The following is a 22,089-nucleotide window of genomic DNA, read 5'->3' on the forward strand; positions in this document are numbered from 1 at the left end:
GTTAACAATAACTCTGTTACACTGCCCTATTACAGCTATTGACGTGTACCTTTACTTAAATTCTGCACTTTTTGAAGTACTTGAGGTACTGAGGGTGAGATGGAGCCAGATGATCTGCTGTGGCGACCCCTAAAGGAAACAGCCAAAACAAGAAGAAGGAGGAGTAGAAAATACTCTCATATCTTTGGTTATAATAAAAACTGAGTGTTTCACCAGACGTTATTACTTTTACATATATAACTGATCTGTAGCCAGTTTCATTCACCACAGTTACCTGTTCCAGTGCTGTTACTCGGTTCTGAGAAAGGTGATAGGAGTACTTTCTCCAGCACCAAGTATTACTTCATTTACGCAGATAAATGGCTTCGCCTGATGCCCTTTATACTAGATAGATAGATATACATATATACACTTATACACGTGAACCTCTGTCTGTGTCCATCAGCTCCATCCTCCTGTGTTACTGTCTCTTTAAGGAGGCGGGCGTTCCAAAGGTCCTACAGAACGTAACGTTGCACGTCTCGAGACCGGGAACCAGGCTGTGCACGTTCACTTCAAACTGCACTCTTCAATATTTCACAGGTCAGTAAATTATCACCTCCTACACTTTACAGATGGATTAAACAAGTATCGAGAAATACTGCTCCGCTGAATCGCACGCAGTTACATTGTTAAATTATGTTTCTCGGTTTCATTCATTCAATGTCACGCTAACACCCCAGCTAGCATTGGCTAGCATTGGCTAGCAAACAGTTAGCCGGCGTTAGGTTAGGCTGAAAAGCTTTACTTTCAGTGCCGGCCAACTAACTTTGGTTAAGCTGTAACAGCTTATATTTTCTTTCTTGCTTTCTCGCTGCGTTCGTTGCTCGTTGTGACACAAATATTTACAGTCAATCTTTACACCATATACAACTCGTTCAACAGCCAAGTTAACTGAATGTTAGCAAGGGCACATGGGCACTGCCAGCGTTAGATCACGCAGCTTAATTTAAACTGTCCAGCCCTGTAAAGGAGCTGATGGCACTATCCAAGTACTTCCTTATGAAATCCCAGCGTCTGTCGTACGATCTATAGTGGGGACTAAAAGCTGAAACTGACTCTCATTTCAAACTGTACCACGTGTCCTTATTTTGTGGGCAGTGGTCTCTTGTCAGCATGAGAAGCAGGAGTGAAGGAAGCACAGCTGTTTGTGGGGTGAAAGAACCATTGAAATTGGGCTCCGACAGCTGTTGAACCCTAAGAACTGGTGGGCAGACTTATAACAACAATAAAGGCTTTTTGTGTATTATGTCGGTTTGCTGGCTAGTCTGTAGTGCTGTCTAAGAGCCACTGTGGTCTGGACTCTGGTTTGGGGGTGATTGTCGTCTATAAACGCTTTTGTATTTAGAGAGATCATACTAGTGTAGCCTGGTTTTCTCCAGGTTACACTAGTGTTTTGTTATTGTGGTCCACGTTGCTTTTCTGTCTGCAATTAAAATACTCATCATGAGTATCAGTAAGTAATATATATAGAGAGAGATGTATACTTTACTCATCCCCAGGGTAGACATGCAAATAACTTGTAGGTTAAATGTCAGCTGTTCATGTACTTAATTATCTGCCTTGTGTTGTAAATTTGAGACATTTGTGGTATCTAATAACTATCCTGTTTAGCTTTTTTGTTTCTTAATTTTGTGTGGTGTAAGAATTCTAGCATAGTTTAAATTACTTTGTTGTATTGTTTAACTCACATTATCCAGTTAGTTAAGAAACGCACCCAATTTACACACAACCTTATGTTTTCTTAAAGTCCAAAAGTGTTGCTATCATGCCTGCCAAAAAGACGACCACCAAGAGAAAGTCCGCCGCTATTGTGGAAGATGATAAAGACTCCAAAAAGGTGAAAGGTAAGTCACTTCCTTTTTCAAAACAGGGGTTTATAGAGGGGTAACCAGATTCAGTTTGAACAACTGATAGTCCAGCTAAAAAGTGGCATTGCATTTAAACATCTACACCACTTCTATTTGAGTTTGCTGAAGTAATATATTTCTGTTAAGCAAGTATTATGCACATATGTGAAACGAAGGCTTTGGCTCCAAGTGTATCACACTACATTGTCAGTGTTTTTATCCCCCCCCCAATCATTTTCTTGTATTTTCCATCAAACCAATAAAATTCAATGGTCACTATGAAATTGGTTGTATATGTGTTTCAGTTTCACACAGAAGTCATTCCAAAGAGGCAGGGCAAGTTCTTGTTTTGGGCCAAGGTGATGTTGGACAGTTGGGTTTAGGCGAAGATGTCATTGAAAGGAAGAAGCCAGCACTTCTGTCCCTGCCAGAGAAAATTGTGCAGGTGACAGCTGGAGGCATGCACACCGTGTGCCTCAGCGAAACTGGAAATGTAAGCAAACATTTTTCTTATTTCTCACTTTAAAAAAATGTAATGGCAACCTCTTTGTAGTGTTTAACAAAGAGCTTCTTAGTTCCTCATGTAAACTGTTTTCTTTGTTTAGATTTACACGTTTGGCTGTAATGACGAAGGGGCTCTTGGTCGGGACACATCAGAGGAGGGGTCTGAGATGATCCCGGGAAAGGTGACGCTGAATGAGAAGGTGGTCCAGGTATCGGCAGGGGACAGCCACACAGCCGCACTCACAGAGGATGGATCGGTGTACATCTGGGGCTCCTTCAGGGTTAGTGAACTGCTAGTTAGGGAGCAATCTGGTCCTGAGTGCTGTCTCAGCAACTATTTTTATCACCCTTCCATTACTTTCTATGTAATTGTTTTTGTTCTTTGTTACATTTACTATGTCTACAAAAGTTTCAAATCATTTTGCCTTCAACACTATATTATTATCCAAAACCTAAATGTTGTTCCTAAACATTTATTAATGCTGTAAAACAAATTTATAAAAACTATTTTAGTATATTGTAGTATGTATGCAGTGGAATCAGAAAGCATTTAAATTTGATTAATAAAATCATAATCTTCTTGTAATTCTACACAATGTAGGGAAAAGACTTTGAAATTGCAACTGCTTACTTAATGTTTTGACTGTCTAAAATAATGTCTACATATTACCCTCTTTTCTTAGGATAATAATGGAGTCATTGGTCTTCTGGAGCCGATGAAAACGTGTGCTCTACCTGTTAAAGTCCCTTTAACAGAACACGTTGTTAAAATAGTTTCAGGTAAAAAAGAAAAAGTTTTTGTTTAGTGCTTTATGTTACTGTGTGCGCACTATAAATGAGTTCCTAACAGGGATATTTGTGTAACTGATTTCTTTACTAGGTAACGATCACATGGTAATGGTGACGCTGGAAGGAAATCTATACACGTCCGGCTCAGCTGAGCAGGGGCAGCTGGGAAGAGTGCCTGAACACTTTTCAAACAGAGGAGGCAGGAAAGGCCTTGGTAAGTAGCACACACCTTTTCTGTTTTTGGTGGATAAAAAACTGTAGATTTATGTTAATATCTGATTACATAAACATTTCTTTTTTATAGTGTCTTTAATGTAGTATACATCACTCCTGTTTATTTTTATGATCTCAGAGCGGCTGCTGGTTCCACAGATGGTAAAAGTGAAAGGGAAAGTTCACTTCGTTGACGCCTTCTGTGGAGCGTACTTCACCTTTGCTGTGTCAAAAGAAGGCCATGTGTATGGATTTGGCCTCTCAAACTATCACCAGCTGGGTCAGTGTGACTCGTCACTCCTGCGTTATCCTTTGTAAACTCAACTGCCATGTGCTATTTGTGACTGCGACAGATATCATGAAGTGACTGTATCATTTCAAATTATTCTTTTTAGGCACCAAAAGCACCAAGATGTGTTTTGTCCCTGTAAAGCTTACATGTTTCAAGAACTCAACCACCGCCTGGGTAGACTTCTCTGGAGGACAGCATCACACACTTTGCCTTGATGCTGAAGGTAAGCTGACTGTGTGTAATCGCAGGCAGATGTTACACATCATCCTTTAGCACTCGAGTCAGCTGGAAGGTTGGACTCTTGTCTTCCAGGGCAGGTATATAGCCTGGGCAGAGCAGAGTATGGTCGTCTTGGTCTGGGAGAAGGGGCTGAAGAGAAGAGCGAGCCCACACCTGTGATGGGGATAGAGCTGGCTAAAGGAGTGGCATGTGGGGCGTCTGTCAGCTATGCAGTTACCAGAGAAGGTGAGAACCAAGGTAATCAGGGGACGGGAAGAGTAAAACAATTGAGACTGTTTGCAGCCTTTTTTTGTTATTATTTTCTTCTGAAGCATTGAAGTGCAATGAGACACCATACTTTGCCTTAAATCTATCTAGCTTTAAATTTGTCCTACAAACACATGGCCCCTCATTTCCTGTTTGTTTAGACATTGCTGCTGGTGACAGTGAGATAGCAGCAAGTTTAATCCAACTTTAGGCATGAGGAGAAAGTAATGTTGAGTTTATTAGCAGGAGATGACAGTTAATCTTGTTTTGTTGGGATGCTCGAAGCTAGTACAATACGTTAACTACCAACTTACTCTACCAGTCACATCTGCGCACACCTTCTCATTTAATGGTTTTCCTTTATTTTCATGACTACTTATATTGTAGATTCTCACTGAAGGCATGAAAATTGTGAATGAACACACATGGAATTATGTAGTAAACAAAAAAGTTTGAAATAACTCAAAACATGTTTTATATTTGAGATTCTTCAAAATAGCCGCCCTTTGCTTTGATTACTGCTTTGGACACTCTTGGCATTCTCTCGATGAGCTTCATGAGGTAGTCACCTTGAACATTCTCCTTCAACAGTATTGAAGGAGTTCCCAGAGATGCAGAGCAATTGTTGGCTCTTTTGCCTTCACTCTGTGGTCCATTTCATCCCAAACCATCATGATTGGGTTTAGATCATGTGACTGTGGAGGCCAGGCCATGTGGCGCAGCACTCCATCACTCTCCTTCTTGGTCAAATAACGTGGAGATGTATTTTCGGTCATTGTCCTGTTGAGAAATAATTTAGGTCCAACTAATGGCAAACTGGATGGGATGGCATGTCGCTGCAGGATGCTGTGGTAGCCATGCTGGTTCAGTTTTGAATAAATCCCCAACAGTGTCAACAGCAAAGCACCATCACACCATCGTTGGGAACCATGCATGTAGAGACCATACGTTCACCTTTTCTGCATCACACAAAGACATGTGGGTGGAAGCAAAGATCTCAAATTTGGACTCATTAGACCCAAAGCACAGATTTCCACTGGTCTAATGTCCATTCCTTGTGTTGTTGTTTTTCCTTAGTCGTGGTTTCTTAGCAGCTATTTGACCATAAAGGCCTGATTCGTCTCCTCTGAACAGTTGATGTAGAGACGCGTCTGCTACTGGAACTCTGTGTGGCATTTATCTGGGCTCTAATCTGAGATGCTGTTAACTTACGGTTTCTGAGGCTGGTGACTCGGATGAATTTATCCTCAGCAGCAGAGGTGACTCTTGGTCTTCCCTTCCTGGGGTGGTTCTCATATGAGCCAGTTTTGTCATAGTTCTTGATGGTTTTTGCGACTGGACTGGGGGACACATTCAGAGTTTTTGCAATTTTCCGGACTGACTGACCTTTAGTTTTTAAAGTAATGATGGACTGTTGTTTGTCTTTATTTAGCTGATTGGTTCTTGCCATAACATGAATTCTAACAGTTGCCAAATAGGGCTGTCAGCTGTGTACCAACCTGACTCCTGCACAACACAACTGATGGTCCCAGCCCCATTAAGAAAGCAAGACATTTCAGAAATGAACCCTAACAAGGCATAACTGTGAAGTAAAAACCATTTCAGGTGACTACATCATGAAGCTCACTGAGAGAAGGCCAAGAGTTTGCAGCACTGTTAACAAAGCAAAAAGTGGCTACTTCAAAGAATCTGAAATATAAAACATATTTAGAATTATTTATAAATTTTTTTCTTTGCAAAATAATTCTATATATCTTGCCTCATATATTTGATGTCTTCAGTTTGTATCTATAATGTAAAAAGTAGTACAAATAAAGAAAAACATTCAATAATGTGTCCAAACTTATTCTTTAATGGTTAGACAGTTTTTAGATATGGAAAAAAAAGTCTTCAGTAAATGTGTGACTGACTGTCTGACACAAAATTGTGAAGCAGGATTCTTATCAGAGCCATCACTCACAGTGCAACAACTACTAAACTTTCACTCCTGGGTTTTCATACAGTCGACACCCTTAGAGAATAAAAGATTGCTCGCTCTCCTTACTGTTACTTTTTCCTACTCCAGGATCTGTGTATGCCTGGGGCATGGGCACCAACCTGCAGCTTGGCACTGGAGAGGAAGATGATGAGTGGAGTCCTGTGAAGATGACAGGCAAACAGCTGGAGAACCGTGCAGTACTGATGGCCTCCAGTGGAGGGCAGCACACCGTCCTTTTGGTCAAAGACAAGCAGGAGAGCTGATGTCCTGCACTGACAGAGAGTGAAGGGGGCGCTTCAAGGTGGGGCCATGTTCAGGGTGCCTAAATCAGGGGAAGGGGGTGGATGTATGTGACTTCCTATGCTGAGCCAAGGGAGTGTGAGACGTGCATGATAGAGGGGAGAGGTGAGGTTTGTCCTCTTTTATGGAAGCTCCTCTGCTCTTGGCATTGGGGAATGTGTTGTGATGTTTTTGGTAGATCATGACAAATGAAAGACTATTTTTTTTAAAGCTAGTTTTTGACAGTCCTTTAAAGTCTTTTCATCTGGTCATTTGTATGACTCTAAGATGTTATATGTGATGTTTCTGAATTTGACTGTGCATGTACATAAAGGAAATGGCAGTGCAGGATGTTTAAGGACATAAAAATAGTCTTTTTAATGTTTTCTTTAAAGCAATAAGTAGATTAGACCTTTGTCAGACAGGACCTGTACGCCTGGTGAGTTTAACATGTGCGACTACTGTTCGTTATACCCAGTGCACACAAATTTGTTGTAACTGTTTGGACATTTGGTAACACATCATACTGTATCCTGTATTTTGTTGCATTTCCTGTCTGAAAAATAAAGCTGATTTCTTTTTTAAGGAAAATACAAGCCACATTTACTTCATTTCATTTACTGTGTATTAATAAGATGCTGATTACAGCTTTTTGATAGTAAACCCTTGCTGCTTTTCTTTAACTGTAAAAAGAACATTTCTCTGTGTGCGTGTGTGTGTTTGTGCTACTTTTTGCTGCAGAAAAGGCAAATAGAGGCCCACTCACTGAGCTGTTTATTGTTGAATACTCATGCAACACAATGCTGGAAACATTGCTAAGAGATTTTAGTCCATGTTGACATGACGGCATCACACAGTTACTGCAGATTTGTAAATTGTACAGTCATGATGGGAATCTGCCTTTCCAACGCATCCCAAAGTTGCTTTACTGGATTGAGATCTGGTGACTGTGGAGGCCATTCAAGTACAGTGAACTCAAGCAGCCTTCAGCAGATGGATACGCTGTGGTCATAAAAGCATGAGCAGCAAAAATAGTCAGGTAGCCTGTGGGGTTTAAAGCATGTTCATTTGGTATCAAGGGACTGATATATAGTATAAAACGTTCCCCACACCATTACAACACCACCAGCAGCAGCCTGAATTGATGATGCAAGGCAGGATGGATCTATGCTTTCATGTCGTTATGAGTTACTGTTGCCTTTCTATCACCTTGAAGCGGTCTGGCCTTTCTCCTCTGACTTCATCAAGGTATTTTTTCCCAGAGAACTGCCGCTCATAGGATAGGTTTTTTGTGTGTTTGTTTGTTTTTCAGACCCTTCTCTGTAAAACTTATTTGTGTGAGAAGTCACTTAAATCACTTTTCTCCCTCATTCTAGTGTTTGGTTTCAAATTGAGGTCATCTTCCCCTTGTTGCTGCCAAGTAATTGGCTGATTAGATATTTGCATTAAGGAGACGTTGGACACGTTTAGCTAATAAAGTCCCAGTGGGTGAACAAAGCCTTTAAAATACAAAAGCATTGCACAGTTCTGCAGTGGTTTTTCTGATAAGTAACCCCCTCAATATCACTAATGTTTCCTTACTTCGTTAATCCATTGTTATAATGTAAGACCTGAAACATTTATTCTGTGTGTCATGTTATTTCTAATTAAATAACCATTATTTATTTATTTTACTTGTTATAGAACCTCCAGTCTAGATCATATAAAGATCCTTGATTCTGTAAAAAATATAGTGTTCCTTTGATGCACCTTCAGGGCATCAGTGGGCTAAATGTTAGAGATTGAATCTGCAGGGTTTGGAAAGGTTGCCAGGAGATGTCAAGGACTGATGCTTTTATCAGCTTTCCACATACTGAAGCATTCAGTCTTATTATAGTCCAAAAGCTTCTTGGCACAAAGACTCACATTCATACAGGAATTCGGCAATGACATCCTGCCATTAGTTCCTTTCACTCTTGGAAAGTAAAAAATGGGGTTTCTCATAGTGCTCGTGGGCTCTGATCCTCATCATTTCACTAATAAAAGAGGAGAACAACCACTCTCACACACCTGCACACGTGCACAGTCACTCAGAGATCTACATGCGTCTCTCATAAGCTCATATTTGGGTACCACTCTCTGCAGGACTTTAGACTACACACCTCTGACGGACTCTTCAAGAGCAGCAGCTAAAAAAAAGAAGAAAACATCACAAATTTAGCATCATGTAGCTCTGCATCAATCTGGGATGTAGCAGCTCTTGAGTTACCCTGCTGCTTTTTTAATTAACATGCAATTTCATAAAGTCTTGAGTGCTATTTCTCAAGTGTGACCTAATCATGAAAATCCAAAGTGGGTTGATGACTTGAATTCTTTGGAGAGCTTTTCTCTGAGTTTCTTTCATTTGCTGGTAAGAATCTGTTAAAGGCGTGCAGCAGGAAGCAGTTGGCCAAATCAATCCGTCTTTATATCGAATTTCTGCCTCATATAGAATTAACACAGTTAGGATAAAATGCCTCTGAATGTGTGTTTGGGCAGGTTAAATGTAGAGAGGAGAAGGAGAAGAAGCAGCCTCAGAAACACTGATATCGACCAAACGGCACACTTCACACTGATGTGTGTTTTTATTCAACTTAAAGCACTTTAAAGATGCACTGCTTAATAACTTGCATTTAGCAAGTAGAAAGAGACAATGGCAAATCCTGATATGCAACAATATATTACAAACTACTCAAACATTCAGTAGGTGCAGATGTTGTCTTTAAGCAGGCACATGATTCATGTTAGGATGTTGTTTGGTGTCAGGCTTTAATAGGAGGAGGGCTCACTTGGAGAAAACATGCCTGAGAGCATGTGCAGTGACGAACCTTATTAGTGAATAAATGACTCTCTTGCTGTTAAGCTGCTGGTCCTCCATCCTCTGTGATCCATGCTAGGAGTTATTAGTGACTGCCTTGATAGGTTGAACTGCTCATTTGAGGGAATCTCCTGAGGCCCACAGCAGTGAATCAAGAGCTGCGCAGAGGCTTAAAAGAAGGCAACATCTTTTGAAAATAATGCTTTTTTTTAAAGACGTGTTGTCTTGATGGGATAACACAACGCATTAAACACTATTAGCAAAGCACAATTGTATATGACGCATCCCTTCAATAGGATGTGATGTATCTGACTTATGGACTGTGTTTAGCACTGGGTTTAAGTCACCTTCATGGACAGCAGCTAACTGACAGCAGGGAAGAGGGAAACTGAGACAATCTCGTGAAGGAATTGAGTAATATAGGCTCAAACCACATCTTTAAACTGTTATTCTGACCTGAACTGGTTACCTGTAAAGTTTCACGACTGCATCCTCTTCATTCTAGTACCTACGCCATCCAGCCAGGCCTCATATGTAGGATAGGTCCCTGACTCAATGACTTATATACAAACCACTGTGTAAAATGTAAATAAAAACATAATGCAATGATTTGGAAATCCCATAAATCCAGATTTTATTCACTTTACCACACAAACACTATCTGATGTTTAAACCGAGACATTTAACAGTTTCTTTAAAAAAAAAAGAGAGAGAGAAAGCTCATAAAAAAGAATTGGAATTAGACAACAAAAGCCTGGAAAAGAAAAAGCTGGAATAGAAATGGGTTTATTCATTCAATCTTATGTTTAATCTCTACCTGACCGTCTACAGATACAAATCTACTGTAGCGAGAAGCAGTAAGAGAACAGACTGACAGCATTCTGCCCTGTTCTGCATTGTCAGCCTAGATGAGATTGTCAGCCATGCAGAGATGTCTGTTATGTGTTTTATACTGAAAGATTTACTTGACTGCGTCATCGTGATATAATGGAGCTCAAGTTGTGTATTTATCCCAGTCTCCCAAACAAGATAATTGTCTTTTATTAAGCCAAACAACAAATCTGAGCTTTTGCTCCCAGCAAAGCGATGTAAGCAGGGACATGCACAATGCAGCGCTGTTGTGAATGCTTCAGTCAGATTCCCTCTGTTCTCCATTCTGTTGAATATGAGCATATGAGCCGCCGTGAGCGAGGGTTAAAACACCAAAGCACTTCATTAAGCGTGTGTCACTCTGCAGCTGGACTACAGCATCTCAGTGTTTGACTGTACTTGTTTTATAGAAAATGTGAAACATTGAAAAAATTAAGCAAATGTCACAGTTGTGGCAGTGCTGTAAATCTGGGTGCTTTGGGGGTGAGCATGCAGTCTTGTCAGAAGCCAGACAAATGTATTTAACTAAATTCTTGATTTTTTTTAATGCTTTGTCTTTTAAACAGCGAACGTGCAGGCAGAGCCATGTAACTGTCATAAGGAGCACACTTTTAGTGAGTGTTGAAAGAAATCTTCAGCAAGCTCTGCTTTCCTTCACTCTCCCAATCACAGATGTGTCTGGTCTCTCTTTGTTAGCACTGTGATGTAATACACAGGACCGTCTGAGACATCAAGACTGAACATTTCTCACTCTAGGCGTTTGAGTGATATATTTCAACTTTCACAAGAGTGATGAGAGAGCCTGATGTCATCTAAGGTTTCTTTTTTCTGAGACATCATCAGTCATTCTGGGCAGAGAATCTTATCAGTCTTTAAAAAAATGAACATTTGAACACATAATCCATCAGCCACAATAAATAAATATATATGGCCAAGATGTTGTGTTCGCTTCATCTTCCCCAAGCCTGGCTGACATTTGCTGCAAGCATGTGTCACTTAAGTGTTAAACGTGTCTGTAGTGTTTTCTTCTCAGGCAGTTGCTCAGTGAGAGATTGTTTTGAATGCACTGCGGAGAAATTCGTTCTATCCTTGTATTCTCCAAGATGAGTTAAAAAATAAAATATAATTAAAAACACATCGCTAGAGCAGGCACAGCATTACCACATTATCAATCACAAAGACACGTTATTTCTTTCATTTTGATTTGCTATAGAGCCAAAGAGGCGCTGCAGAAGACATTAATTAGCGGGGAGTTAAACTAGCATGTTGATTTTGGTCTTCTCATGGGATTTGTTAACAATAGCATAATACAGTATTGTGCAAAAGTCTTGAACCAACACTTGCTTTGTTATGTTTTGTTTCTGAGGAGCCAGACTTTGTGGCGTTGTGTTTTTTTTAAGCGCACCTGAACAATAGTTCTTCTTTCAGAAGAGTGATTTTTGTTGTTGTTGTTTGTTTGCTTAACAAGATTTAACACTGACCTATGAATCACTGAAGGATAGAAAGGCACCTAACTAAAGGGATGAACCAGTGTTGTGTCTACACGTAACAGAGATAACAGAACCAATTTTAAATTGCATGATTAGCCTCTGTGTTACTAGCTGCCGGTCACAAAAACAGATAATTTGTTACCATTTCTTTAGTTAAATCTATTTAAAAATGCAGAATAAAACACAGTTCGACAGGTATAAAATAGTATTCCGCCCCCCCAAACTCTGCCAAATTGAAACAGGACAAATAAGGACAAAAGAAGAAATGGTGGGCCTAAACAACTGTCTACAGCATATGAACAGTATCTGAAAGTCATGTCCTTAAGAAAAACGAAAAAATTCAGCAAAGACCTGAAACAAGAGCAGAGAGACAGATCTTGTCAAGATTGATGGAATTATGAACGCAGAAAAGAATCATCAGATCTGGATTCGATCCATCATGCAATATCATCTAGAAGCTTACATTTTTGCCATGACAGTGATCCCAAACTCACTGGCAATGCAGTAAAAAACATACCTGGATAGAACAACACACGATGGACCACCATTAGGTCATGGATTGGCCCCCCCGAAGCCTCGACCTCAGTATTAGTGAAGCAGTGTAAGATCACCTTAACAGAGATCAGAACAAAAGGCAGCCAACATCCAAAGAAGAGCTCTGAATGTCCTTCAAGAAGCCTGGAGAACTATTCCTGAAGACTACTTAAAGAAATGATGTTCATGCTGTGTTGAAGAATAAATTTTGTCAAATATCGACTTTCAAGCTCAGCATTTGCCTCATATACTGTATTTCCAGTCACCTCAAATTCAAATTCAATTCAAATTCTGATCAATTCAAGTTTGAAGCAGATTCAGTTAACACTTATCAGAATGTGGCAGACCGAGAGACAATGACACCAGTGACAAAACAAAAAACACCTTGAAAGTAAGAGTTGATTAAAGTTGATTACATTTCATTTTTTACATCTTTAAAAATTAACAAACTGTTGCACCAAGGCGTTTTGTACTGTAGAGTAAAGACCCTACAATATAAGAAAGAAACCCCAACAACCTGATGATCCCCTATGAGCAAGCACTTTGGCAATGGTGGACAGGACAGAACACTCCCTTTGAACAGGAAGAAACCTGTGACAGAACCAGGCTCAGGAAAGCTGCCATGTCATCTGCCATGACCGGTTGGGGAGGGTTGATGGCAAAAAAGTTAAGTTTCTTCAATTTGAAGAAAAGCCAAACAGCCTTAAGAAAAAGTTTTTGACCCTTTTCTGTAATGAAATCCGACGTTTAGCAGGATCTCTATTGACTGTTCCTTCTCTGCTGTCTCTACTTGTACAGGTACTTGTACTTTGCTAGAATCACTGGATTCTACCAGATTTTTTTTTTTGGGGGGGGGGTCATCCCAGGTTTGACACCCAGCCTCTGCTGATCTGATTTATCTGCAGGGAGTGGATTGACCTTTTTACCCCAAGACATGTTATCTTCTGCATGCCATGCAAGCCTTCTAAATGTGAGCTGATCCTTGTTGCGTGCAGCTGCTCTATTTTGTCGGTTTCTTTGGATTTCAGCTGCGATTGCACGGTTGTCAGAAGTGGATGACAGTCTAGATTCTCGACTGCTTTGTTTTCTGTTTTTTATGATTTCACTTGAAATCATAAAAACAAAGTTTTCGATTTCATTTTCTGGACTGAGGGGTGGGCACACGTTCATGCTCATGCGGGATGACTCCACATAGCAATCTACTGCAGGGTCCTCGGGAACATGTTCCATTGTAATAAAACGATGTCCCAGACCCTCAACAGGTGTGATTCTTTTTACAGGATCCAAACACAGCATCCACTTGAGTAGGCTTAAAAATGCCAGTGTGTCTTCCACTTCGGATTCTGTGTTTGGCCGTAGGTGGTGATTGGATAAATCTTCTATGCATGTGAATTTGTCTGTTTTACTTTGTTTGATGAAAGTGCCTGTGGATACTGAATATTGAACTGGTGTCTTCAGTACCCATGTGTATTTCATTACCTCTTTTCACTTCCAGAAATATTTCTTGGTGTGCGACACACTCTCTAATATGCTGTCATTAGGCTGACTAAGCACCTGAAGAAAAGTTTGCATCATCTCATACTCACACCTGGTAGGATACAGGTGTTTGCCCAAATATAGAAAAGCTGCGACATGACCAAGAGCCCACAAATCTGCAGATTCATTGACAGGAATGCCCTTAACTTTAAACGGCTGTTGAGATTGATTTACCAGCATTATATTGTCGGGTTTAATGTCTGCATGCATCATACCTATGCTCTTCAGAGTGATAAGAGCCACAAACATCTGTTTTAAAATGACCCGAATCTCATGCAGAAGCAGTGGATAGCAGTACCTATGATTCACAAAATCATGCAGACTAATGTCTAGCATTTCCATTGAAATGAAGGTTTGACATTTGTAGTCGAAAATTTCGTAGTACTTGACCAAATTGCACTGGTCGATATCCAGAACACTCATTTCTTTTATAGCAGCAGCCTCTTTCCAAGCAACCCAGTCGTATTGCTTAGCAGCCTTGACTGCTACTGTTTCAAAAGTGTCTAATTTTACACTTTTCAGCACTCGTCCAAAAGTTCCTTCTCCGGGGAGCTTTCTTACCATGTAATTACATGATTTACTTTGGATAAGGACGTTCATACCTATACCCTCATCACTGTCAGAAGAAGACTTATTCAAAACCATTTTTTCAAAGTTTTACAGCTGGGGGAAAAAATAATCTGTGCACTCATCGCTAAAAGCGAGAGTACGTTTCTAAACACGTATATCAGGCTCTTTATACGTTTTGGATCAAAGGCAGCGCTAGGTCTCTGCGACGTAACCGAATGACGCATTACGTCATGGGACGTAATGGAAAGGCCGCTTTGAGCCGGAGCAGCGGTTAAGAGGTTAAGAATGCAAAGGTCTCTGAAAAGAAATACAAGTTGGGAAGATAAACACTGGTTTTTAAGCAGGACTTGCAGAAACCAGAATGTAATTTGAAGGTGTAGACGGCCGCTGTAGCCAACTGACTGAATGTAAGAGCACTGGACATGAATTCACACATTGTGGATCTGTCATCAGTGCTGTGGCTTTGAAGTTGAGCAAAACTGATGGTAGACGTTTCTTCTGAATTCTTCAATTCAGGATTCTGAGTGCAACCCATTTGAACTAGCTACCCAGAATGCATTGCAGCATAAGCCGTGGCAGCTTGTAAGGGAAATGATTAGTTTTTTAGAAATACATAAAACTAAAACCATATAAACTATATAAAAGTGCTTGTATAAGTTGGTGAATGCGTCAGTATAGTGCAGAATAAAAACTATATAAGAACCAGTCCATTTCCCACTGCACACCAGGGGTTACCACTGTTCACGACTGTGAACAAACCACGCTTCATATGCTGCCCCTGCAAGAGGACAGCATTCAAACAAGCAGAAAGGCAGGCTGTGGAAAGGCTTGTTGATATAGCTGTCAAATAAGTATCCCACATGAACCAAGTCTTTCAGAAATGTGTTTGAGTTGACACACCGTTCTTATCTGATATTCCAGAGCATGAGTCAATGCTGGCGTTCAGTTTCATTCAGTGCACGGTTGAAGTGTCAAATGTACAATATATTTGATTGAGGGATTTCTATAAAATGCAGAAGTTGGTAGTCTTTGACCAAAGTTTCATCAAAATTGTTCCACTTGTCTAGGAGGAGATATACAGACATACAAAAGCTACAGTCATTATATAATGAAGTAAAGCTAAATGATTTGTAATCAGTTTTTATTGTTGTTGTTGTTATTACACCTTCATTTACATTTGAAGTGTATAACTTGTGTGAATACAGAATTGTATGCCTTTTTATTATGTGACAAGAAAAGCAGATTATTTTTAATAATCAGAATATGATTAGACTGGTAACCTAAATAAATATAAAAAGGTAGAATTAAATATCAAAATCCAGACAACAAACCAGTTTTAACCGGTTGTTGTTATGACTTCACTGCATGAAATTGTAATTTGCATCAGTGGGAACAAGAGCTGGCTATTCATTTTCACAGAACAGAACAAATAACCGCAAATGTTCACATGTGTTTCAATACATATCCCATATAATTTTCCCAATAAATTTCCTAGCAAAATATAAAGAAGTGAGTGGTGTCTCGAGACTTTTGCACAGTGCTGTATAGGAGATTACCAGCCTCAGCCTTCCATTCATACAAGGATCACAGGATTATTCCACACTTATTTCAAATTGTGCTTGATTTAATCATGGACTTAAAACGTGTTGTGCCTACCTCAACGCCCGATGCTCAGGCCAACAGATGACACTGTGTCCCATCTGCATTCCCTGATCATTATACTCAATCCAACCAAGAGATCACATGTGAAACTTCCACACTGTCAATAAGTTTTAACAGGATCTGTAATAATGATCACATAAAGGTGGATGTTTTATTGAAACAGTAATGATAATCAACAATATTTCAAAATAAAAGTCCAAGATACAACTTATACTAGTCTGTATGACAGTGGTGCTTCTTTTTTTGTTGTTGCAAAAACAAAAGCAGTTATTACATATGCACATTAAAGTACTTTAGATACTGCAGAATATAAACAGATTTTAAAGATCAAGCACAAACAGTCAAACGTCTGCAAAAACACCTAAACACAAGTTGAAAAAGGCATTACGGTACTTACTTTCATTCAGCTGCAAATATTATCATCCACACTGCAGGACAGTTTTACTGTGCCTATAAAAAACCCAGTTAGAGATTGTCCAGACAGGAGACAGGGACCTATTTCCTTTGAAGATCTGGAATACTTCTCCTCACATTTTAACTATGTGTATATAGTTATATCAGATTTGACTTGATGGTACGACAGCTCGACAGCACACTGAAATAAAATAAATCACATTGAAAATACTGAAAAATATCATTACAGCATGATATTATGTACACATCTGACACAGTACGTACTCGTGTATATACACAATACTGCCAAAGCAACACTGCATTGCTGCACTATCAAAATGAGAGGCATCAATTTGAATTCTCTCTCTTGTGTAAATGTCCAGCAATCATCACTGGAAAATTGTCCATTAGGTTTAATATGTTTAGGAAGATTCTTCCTGCTCACTAATGCATTTGATCTAATTCAGATTTTCCTCCAGGTCAATTTGAGGCTATTTAGTGATCTATCGGTGACTTGAAACAGCATTTCCACTGTCCCCTTCAGCTTGCCACCCATCTGCCAGCTGAACAGCTTTTTGGTTATCGCCTAACTGCTACAGGACAGGAAACAGTCAGCCAAACAGTCATCACTGCTTAATCACGAAGGCAGTATTGTCATGTTTTTTGATATCTGTTTAACCGGCATCTTTCCTTATGCGAAACATCTGCTAGTTCAGACATCACCAACAGAAAGCAAATAAAGCTTCAACCTAAGATTCATGATATTAGTGAGTTTTTAAACGTGTTGACATGAAAGAATCTGCTTTTAGTGACCAGCCCATGGAGAATTATCACTCAGCTCAACAGCAATAAGATAGTGGAGGTTTTACTAGCTAACAGAGCTAACAAAAGAGAATAAACATGCAATTTCTAATCATTAAATTGCAAGAATAAACATTTGTAAATGAAAAAATAAGATGTTAGAAAACTGGTGCACATTCTGAACAGTTGTTGAGACACTTTTTAGTAGACTTCCAACAAAAACGCCAAACAAAAAGGAACCTCTACCTCACTCTGATACAATGACCAGTTAAAGCGGCAGAGTGCACATTGGCTAAAAAGGTCACCAGCTTTGAAAAAGCTTTATCAAATCAACCTCCAGGGTGAAACCAGTTTGTGTGTAAGATTAACAGATTGGTAGCCCTTTTATGAAACGATCCCACAATTTTAGTGTTAGATGAATAATAAGCGGCAATCAATAAAGTCCTCAGATCTGATATTTGTCTGTAAATCAGTGAAAGTCTGTGGTCCACAGATGTGAGGAGACAGCAGTGTTTGCTCTGCCAGCTACGACTGGCATCATCAGTCGGTCTCGTTTTCAGCAAGGAAAACATATGATCTCTTTGACTGTGGTCAGCTGACTGACTCGGCCAATCATACAATCGCCATCTCTTGGCCATAAAAAGACACCTTGCTGGCAATGTCTGTATGCTTAGGATCAATGTCCTGTTGGAAATCCTGCTAATCTATGGACTGAGCACACATGGGGCAATGACTCCCATTGTTTACCTAATATGGATGTGAAATCCCACAAACACAGTTAAAGCTAAAAGTCAGCTTTTTGGCTTCCCAGTGCACAGGCACTGTTCAGATAGGTGCATTATTGGTGTGTATTTTTTTACACACTGCAGTAATTTATATGCATTTTTTAATACATATTATCATATACAGGGACACATGGGGATGTTTGTGATTGTCCTGAAATAACCCCCCACCCCAAAACCTAGTGACACATAAAAGTTTCATTATATGAAACAAAAAAACAATCAATCATTCTTTTAAACAGCAGCTACGAAGCCTGCATGTTTAAATTCAGACTCCTGTGGTGGAGAACTGCGTGACTTCAGTCTGAAGGTCATCATGCAATGCTCTCCCACCCAGCTCATCCATACCTAGTCAGGCGGGCGGCTTCACTGCCGGCGCAGGGGCACAAACGGACGCGGGCTCCCGCGTGCTGTTGCGGGCTCTGGAGAAGCTGCTCTGCTCCGGGCGGGAGCGATAGGGCAGGCAGAAATCCCTGAAGCACCTTTTGAAGTTCTCATCCATCAAGGCATACAGCACAGGGTTCAGACTGCTGTTGGTGTAGCCCAGAGCTATGCATATATGCCAGCAGGCCATAGTCAGGAGATTCTCGCGGTCAACTTTCACAGCGGTCTTGACAATGACGAAGATGTGAATGGGAGTCCAGCAGATTATGAAAACTGCCACGACAACCAGGACCATCCGGGTGATCCGCCGCAGGTTCTTGTCCTTCTCTTTGGAGCCAGAGAGCAGACGGACACTCTTAAGACGCAGGATCATCAGCCCATAGCAAATGGTGATGACCAGGACGGGCACCACGAAGGCAAAAATGAATACACAGATTTTTATCACCGTGTCCCAGTACCAATCCGGTTCAGGAAATCCAAGAGAGCACAAAGTGACTCCTGAGGAGGTAAAACAATTGCAAGTTTAATAAAAGGGGGAGAAGCTAACTGAAATTAATAACACAGCTCAAAAGTCTGTTTTTTTTTTCCTTCTAAACAGCCAGTTTGTTTTCACAGAGCGATGGTACTTCCCAGCACCTCTTTTTTTTGCAGCAATGAAAATTCCCTCACCTTCTTCTGTCACCTTGGTAACAGCCATGATCATCACGGGGACTCCAATAGCAGAGGAGAGGATCCAGATGGCGACGTTGATGAGCTTGGCTTTGGCGGGCGTGCGGAAGTCCAGGGCCTTCACCGGGTGACACACAGCGATGTAGCGATCCACGCTCATCATGGTGAGCGTGAAGATGCTGGTGAACATGTTGTAGTAGTCGATGGCTATCACCACTTTACACAGGACCTCCCCAAACGGCCACGTGCTCATCAGGTACTTGGCACTCTGGAAAGGAAGGGTGCTGGTGGCAAGAGCGTCGGCCAGAGCCAAGTTGAAGATGTAAATGTTTGTGGCTGTCTTCATCTTCGTGTACCTGTTTGGTCGGAAGAAAAGTGCAGAGCACACTTTAAACAGATTGCGACACACAGCGGATGGGAATAATTGTCAGCTGGAGGAGACTGGATTTTTTCCCAAGGTCTGGCTATTGCTATAACACAAAGAGGATGTCTCGTGTGGCTGACTCACGACTTCCATTAAAATGTCTAAAAGTTACAAAGTTTTATTTAATTCATTTAACCATAAAACCAATAATCTGCTATTTCCTCTAAATAAACAAGATTTTTTTAGGTGCATAATGTCATTAGAGCACTACACTAAATGCACAGCAGCTCATGAGCTTCTCTGGAGCCTCCATTAAAAAACATTACCATGTAATGAATTGATTAAAGCTCAAAGCCCTCCAAACTCCTACTTGATTTCAGATTAAAATTATTGTGTGTGTGTGTGTGTGTGTGTGTTTTCTGAGTGCCAGCTTAACATTTGCCTGGCTCTTTTAATATGGATTCCTCCACATCAGCCCACAACATGACACTCTGTGGGTCACATTTGATTAAATTATATTTCTGAAGTGTTTTGCTGCAAAATATCAGACTCTGCAAGGATAGAGGGAGACACATCTTATTCCCAGGTATAAAGACATCTATGTATTACAGCACACAGATCTCATCCTGTATGTAACTACTTTGCCTGGGAGTGTGAGTAATATATTTAAGTTTTCTTCATTTCTTTTTCAAAAATAAAAAAAAATAAAATAAAAAAAAAAATCCCCGAAATCGATAATACATCATTTCGACACAGTATCGCTTTTGAAGGTTGAGCTTTGGTTTATCATCTCAATTCACAACCCCACTTCCTTACAGGAATAATTGGTGCAATTAAATAAACTCAGGGCTAAACTGTAGATTACGCTCCATCCTCTCCTTGCATGTGGGAGGTGTGTGTGTGTGTTGTGTGTGGGTGGATGTGATGGAGAGAGGCTCTCAGGCGCAACTGGCACCGTGGGCAGTTACAAAGGGGACCATCACAAATAAAGTACGACAGTGAAAATGGATTTCCCTCGAATAAAATTTTTTGAAATTGTTCTACTATATTTTTAACACGTAACATACAGAGTACTTTAGTGTCATTTAAATAAACCCTGATCATATAAAAACATATTTATCCTATCCATTTTGCGGTTTCTGTCATATGTTTATGTGTCGCTTTTCACCTATCAAAATGTGGCGAGCAAGTACATTTTTTTGTCTTCCTTTCAACACATTCCCTTTGGGTTATGGTTATCTGAATAGCATGTCCTTCTTACCTGACCACCCCGTACATTACAAGCACGTTTCCCACCAGTCCCACCACACAGATGAGAGAGTAGAGAGCCGTGATGCAAACGTGGATGACAAGTCTTCTGTCCTTGTTGGCCTCGTTGCCAGGAATGGAAACCAGATCCTCAGAGCGCGTAACATTGAAAGGAGTTACGGAGACCGAGTTGTAATAGTCCGGGAGAAGAGTGGAAAACTCCATTGCGGCGATCCAGGTGCGAACAGAGCGCAAAGATTCGAGAAGTACGAGCGCACGAAAACTGTGCGACAAATTAAGTCATCGGGCGCTCGGAGGATGTGAGAGCTGTGCCTCTGCGCCTCGCCCGCCCGCGTGTGAGTGGCGCGTGCGTCTCTGCGCACTGGCACAAGCAGACCGTTTCCCTGACAAGTTCTTACCTTGCCTAAAAAGACTTTTTTTTTTCAGAATGCGTTAATTAAAAATGCTTCATCATCAAACGATTGCCAGTCATAACCAAGCTGCCATAACATGTTCTACAGCCTGACTCTTCTCATCGGGCGGTCACCATCATGTTACCACCTGACAGCACCAAGGCTCGTGAAACATTGAGCTTGCTTTTGATAGCATGACTGCGTAGCAGCAAGTGCGCGGATGTTAGAGGGAATTACAAATGAAGTCATGTGATTTGGAACCGCCTTTCGGAGATTGTTGTGAAAACCACATGGAAGTCTGCAGATCTTAAGTGATACTTTGATAACTTTTTATTGATTTTTAATATTCTTGAAAGAAAAAATATGCTGCCAAGTGAAACACTTTAAGAACTTTACACATTAATGTCACGCTGATGATGTATTAGGATAAAATGGGGCAGTCAGCCGATGTTAAAAACGACACCAGATCACCAGCTTTATTAACAACTCAATTATGTTAGCTGTTTTTTTAATGGTTAAACCAGTTTATCATTTAACTCATTAATCCTGTCAGTGACCTTTGTACCCTAATTTAGTAATTTTGCCTAAATAGACCTCGCCAAACACACTCTGTAAACCTGTGGTTTTCCTGCTGTTCCTTGTCATCCATCATAGTTATGGCAGATCAGTCAATAACTGTTTAGCGATGGGTTGCAAATGTTTAAAGAGTCTAAGTTGTAAAACCCTAATGTCCCAAATTACCGGCTTATGACCCTCACAGTACTGATCACAGCTATATGAGCAAACACACTGACGCAAGCCTACAAATACACATGCGTCTCCATTTGAGAACTGTGTATTTACTCTGGGTGAATATTTAATAAGTGAGGGTAATTTTTTAGTAATATAAATGTGTCTGAAGACTTTCTCATCCCTGGATATCACTGTTTTGTTTTTATTTATCAGAACATTTAATTTGTTTAGTAACATTAGATTTACTGAAGTAACAACTCAGCCTAACCTGTACAGCTGGCAGCAGATCATATATGTCCTTCATTACTCTTTTTCTGATGCCAAGCAGACATCTTTTTCCAATGTTTTATGAAAGCATTCATTTATCTGTAGCTG

The 22,089-nt window shown here is 40.3% G+C and overlaps 2 protein-coding genes across 3 annotated transcripts; one reads left to right on the forward strand and one right to left on the reverse strand.

The window, feature by feature from the left end:
• Positions 1-444: 444 nt before the first annotated feature.
• rcc1 (regulator of chromosome condensation 1) lies at positions 445-7,032 on the forward strand. 2 transcript variants are annotated; one of them, XM_005456709.4, is made up of 10 exons: positions 445-582; positions 1,790-1,886; positions 2,195-2,382; positions 2,495-2,674; positions 3,077-3,173; positions 3,274-3,396; positions 3,535-3,675; positions 3,791-3,910; positions 4,000-4,164; positions 6,239-7,032. In XM_005456709.4, exons 2-10 carry the CDS (start codon positions 1,808-1,810, stop codon positions 6,412-6,414), a joined length of 1,269 nt encoding a protein of 422 aa, XP_005456766.1. In that variant the 5' UTR covers positions 445-582; positions 1,790-1,807; the 3' UTR covers positions 6,415-7,032. The 2 variants fall into 2 exon arrangements, with proteins under 2 accessions (XP_005456766.1, XP_003452123.1); XM_003452075.5 differs by having other exon boundaries at positions 4,000-4,152.
• Positions 7,033-9,903: 2,871 nt separating this feature from the next.
• oprd1b (opioid receptor, delta 1b) lies at positions 9,904-21,179 on the reverse strand. Its single transcript, XM_003452103.5, has 3 exons — positions 20,583-21,179; positions 18,958-19,313; positions 9,904-18,786 (listed from the first exon to the last, which is right to left on the reverse strand). Exons 1-3 carry the CDS (start codon positions 20,792-20,794, stop codon positions 18,257-18,259), a joined length of 1,098 nt encoding a protein of 365 aa, XP_003452151.1. The 5' UTR covers positions 20,795-21,179; the 3' UTR covers positions 9,904-18,256.
• Positions 21,180-22,089: the final 910 nt, after the last annotated feature.

Source organism: Oreochromis niloticus, linkage group LG11 (genome assembly GCF_001858045.2).
Source record: "Oreochromis niloticus isolate F11D_XX linkage group LG11, O_niloticus_UMD_NMBU, whole genome shotgun sequence".
Taxonomy (NCBI): Eukaryota; Metazoa; Chordata; class Actinopteri; order Cichliformes; family Cichlidae; genus Oreochromis; species Oreochromis niloticus.

What these genes read in the sequence shown, in the direction of transcription:
- rcc1 (XM_005456709.4), top strand. Translation starts at nt 1,808, where the DNA reads ATGCCTGCCAAAAAGACGACCACCAAGAGAAAGTCCGCCGCTATTGTG. An exon ending in GCCTCAGCGAAACTGGAAAT is followed by an intron (nt 2,383 to 2,494) that starts GTAAGCAAACAT and finishes TTCTTTGTTTAG; the next exon opens with ATTTACACGTTTGGCTGTAA. An exon ending in AGGAGGCAGGAAAGGCCTTG is followed by an intron (nt 3,397 to 3,534) that starts GTAAGTAGCACA and finishes TTATGATCTCAG; the next exon opens with AGCGGCTGCTGGTTCCACAG.
- oprd1b (XM_003452103.5), bottom strand. Translation starts at nt 20,794, where the DNA reads ATGGAGTTTTCCACTCTTCTCCCGGACTATTACAACTCGGTCTCCGTA. An exon ending in GTAATGTACGGGGTGGTCAG is followed by an intron (nt 19,314 to 20,582) that starts GTAAGAAGGACA and finishes CCGACCAAACAG; the next exon opens with GTACACGAAGATGAAGACAG. An exon ending in TACCAAGGTGACAGAAGAAG is followed by an intron (nt 18,787 to 18,957) that starts GTGAGGGAATTT and finishes TTACCTCCTCAG; the next exon opens with GAGTCACTTTGTGCTCTCTT.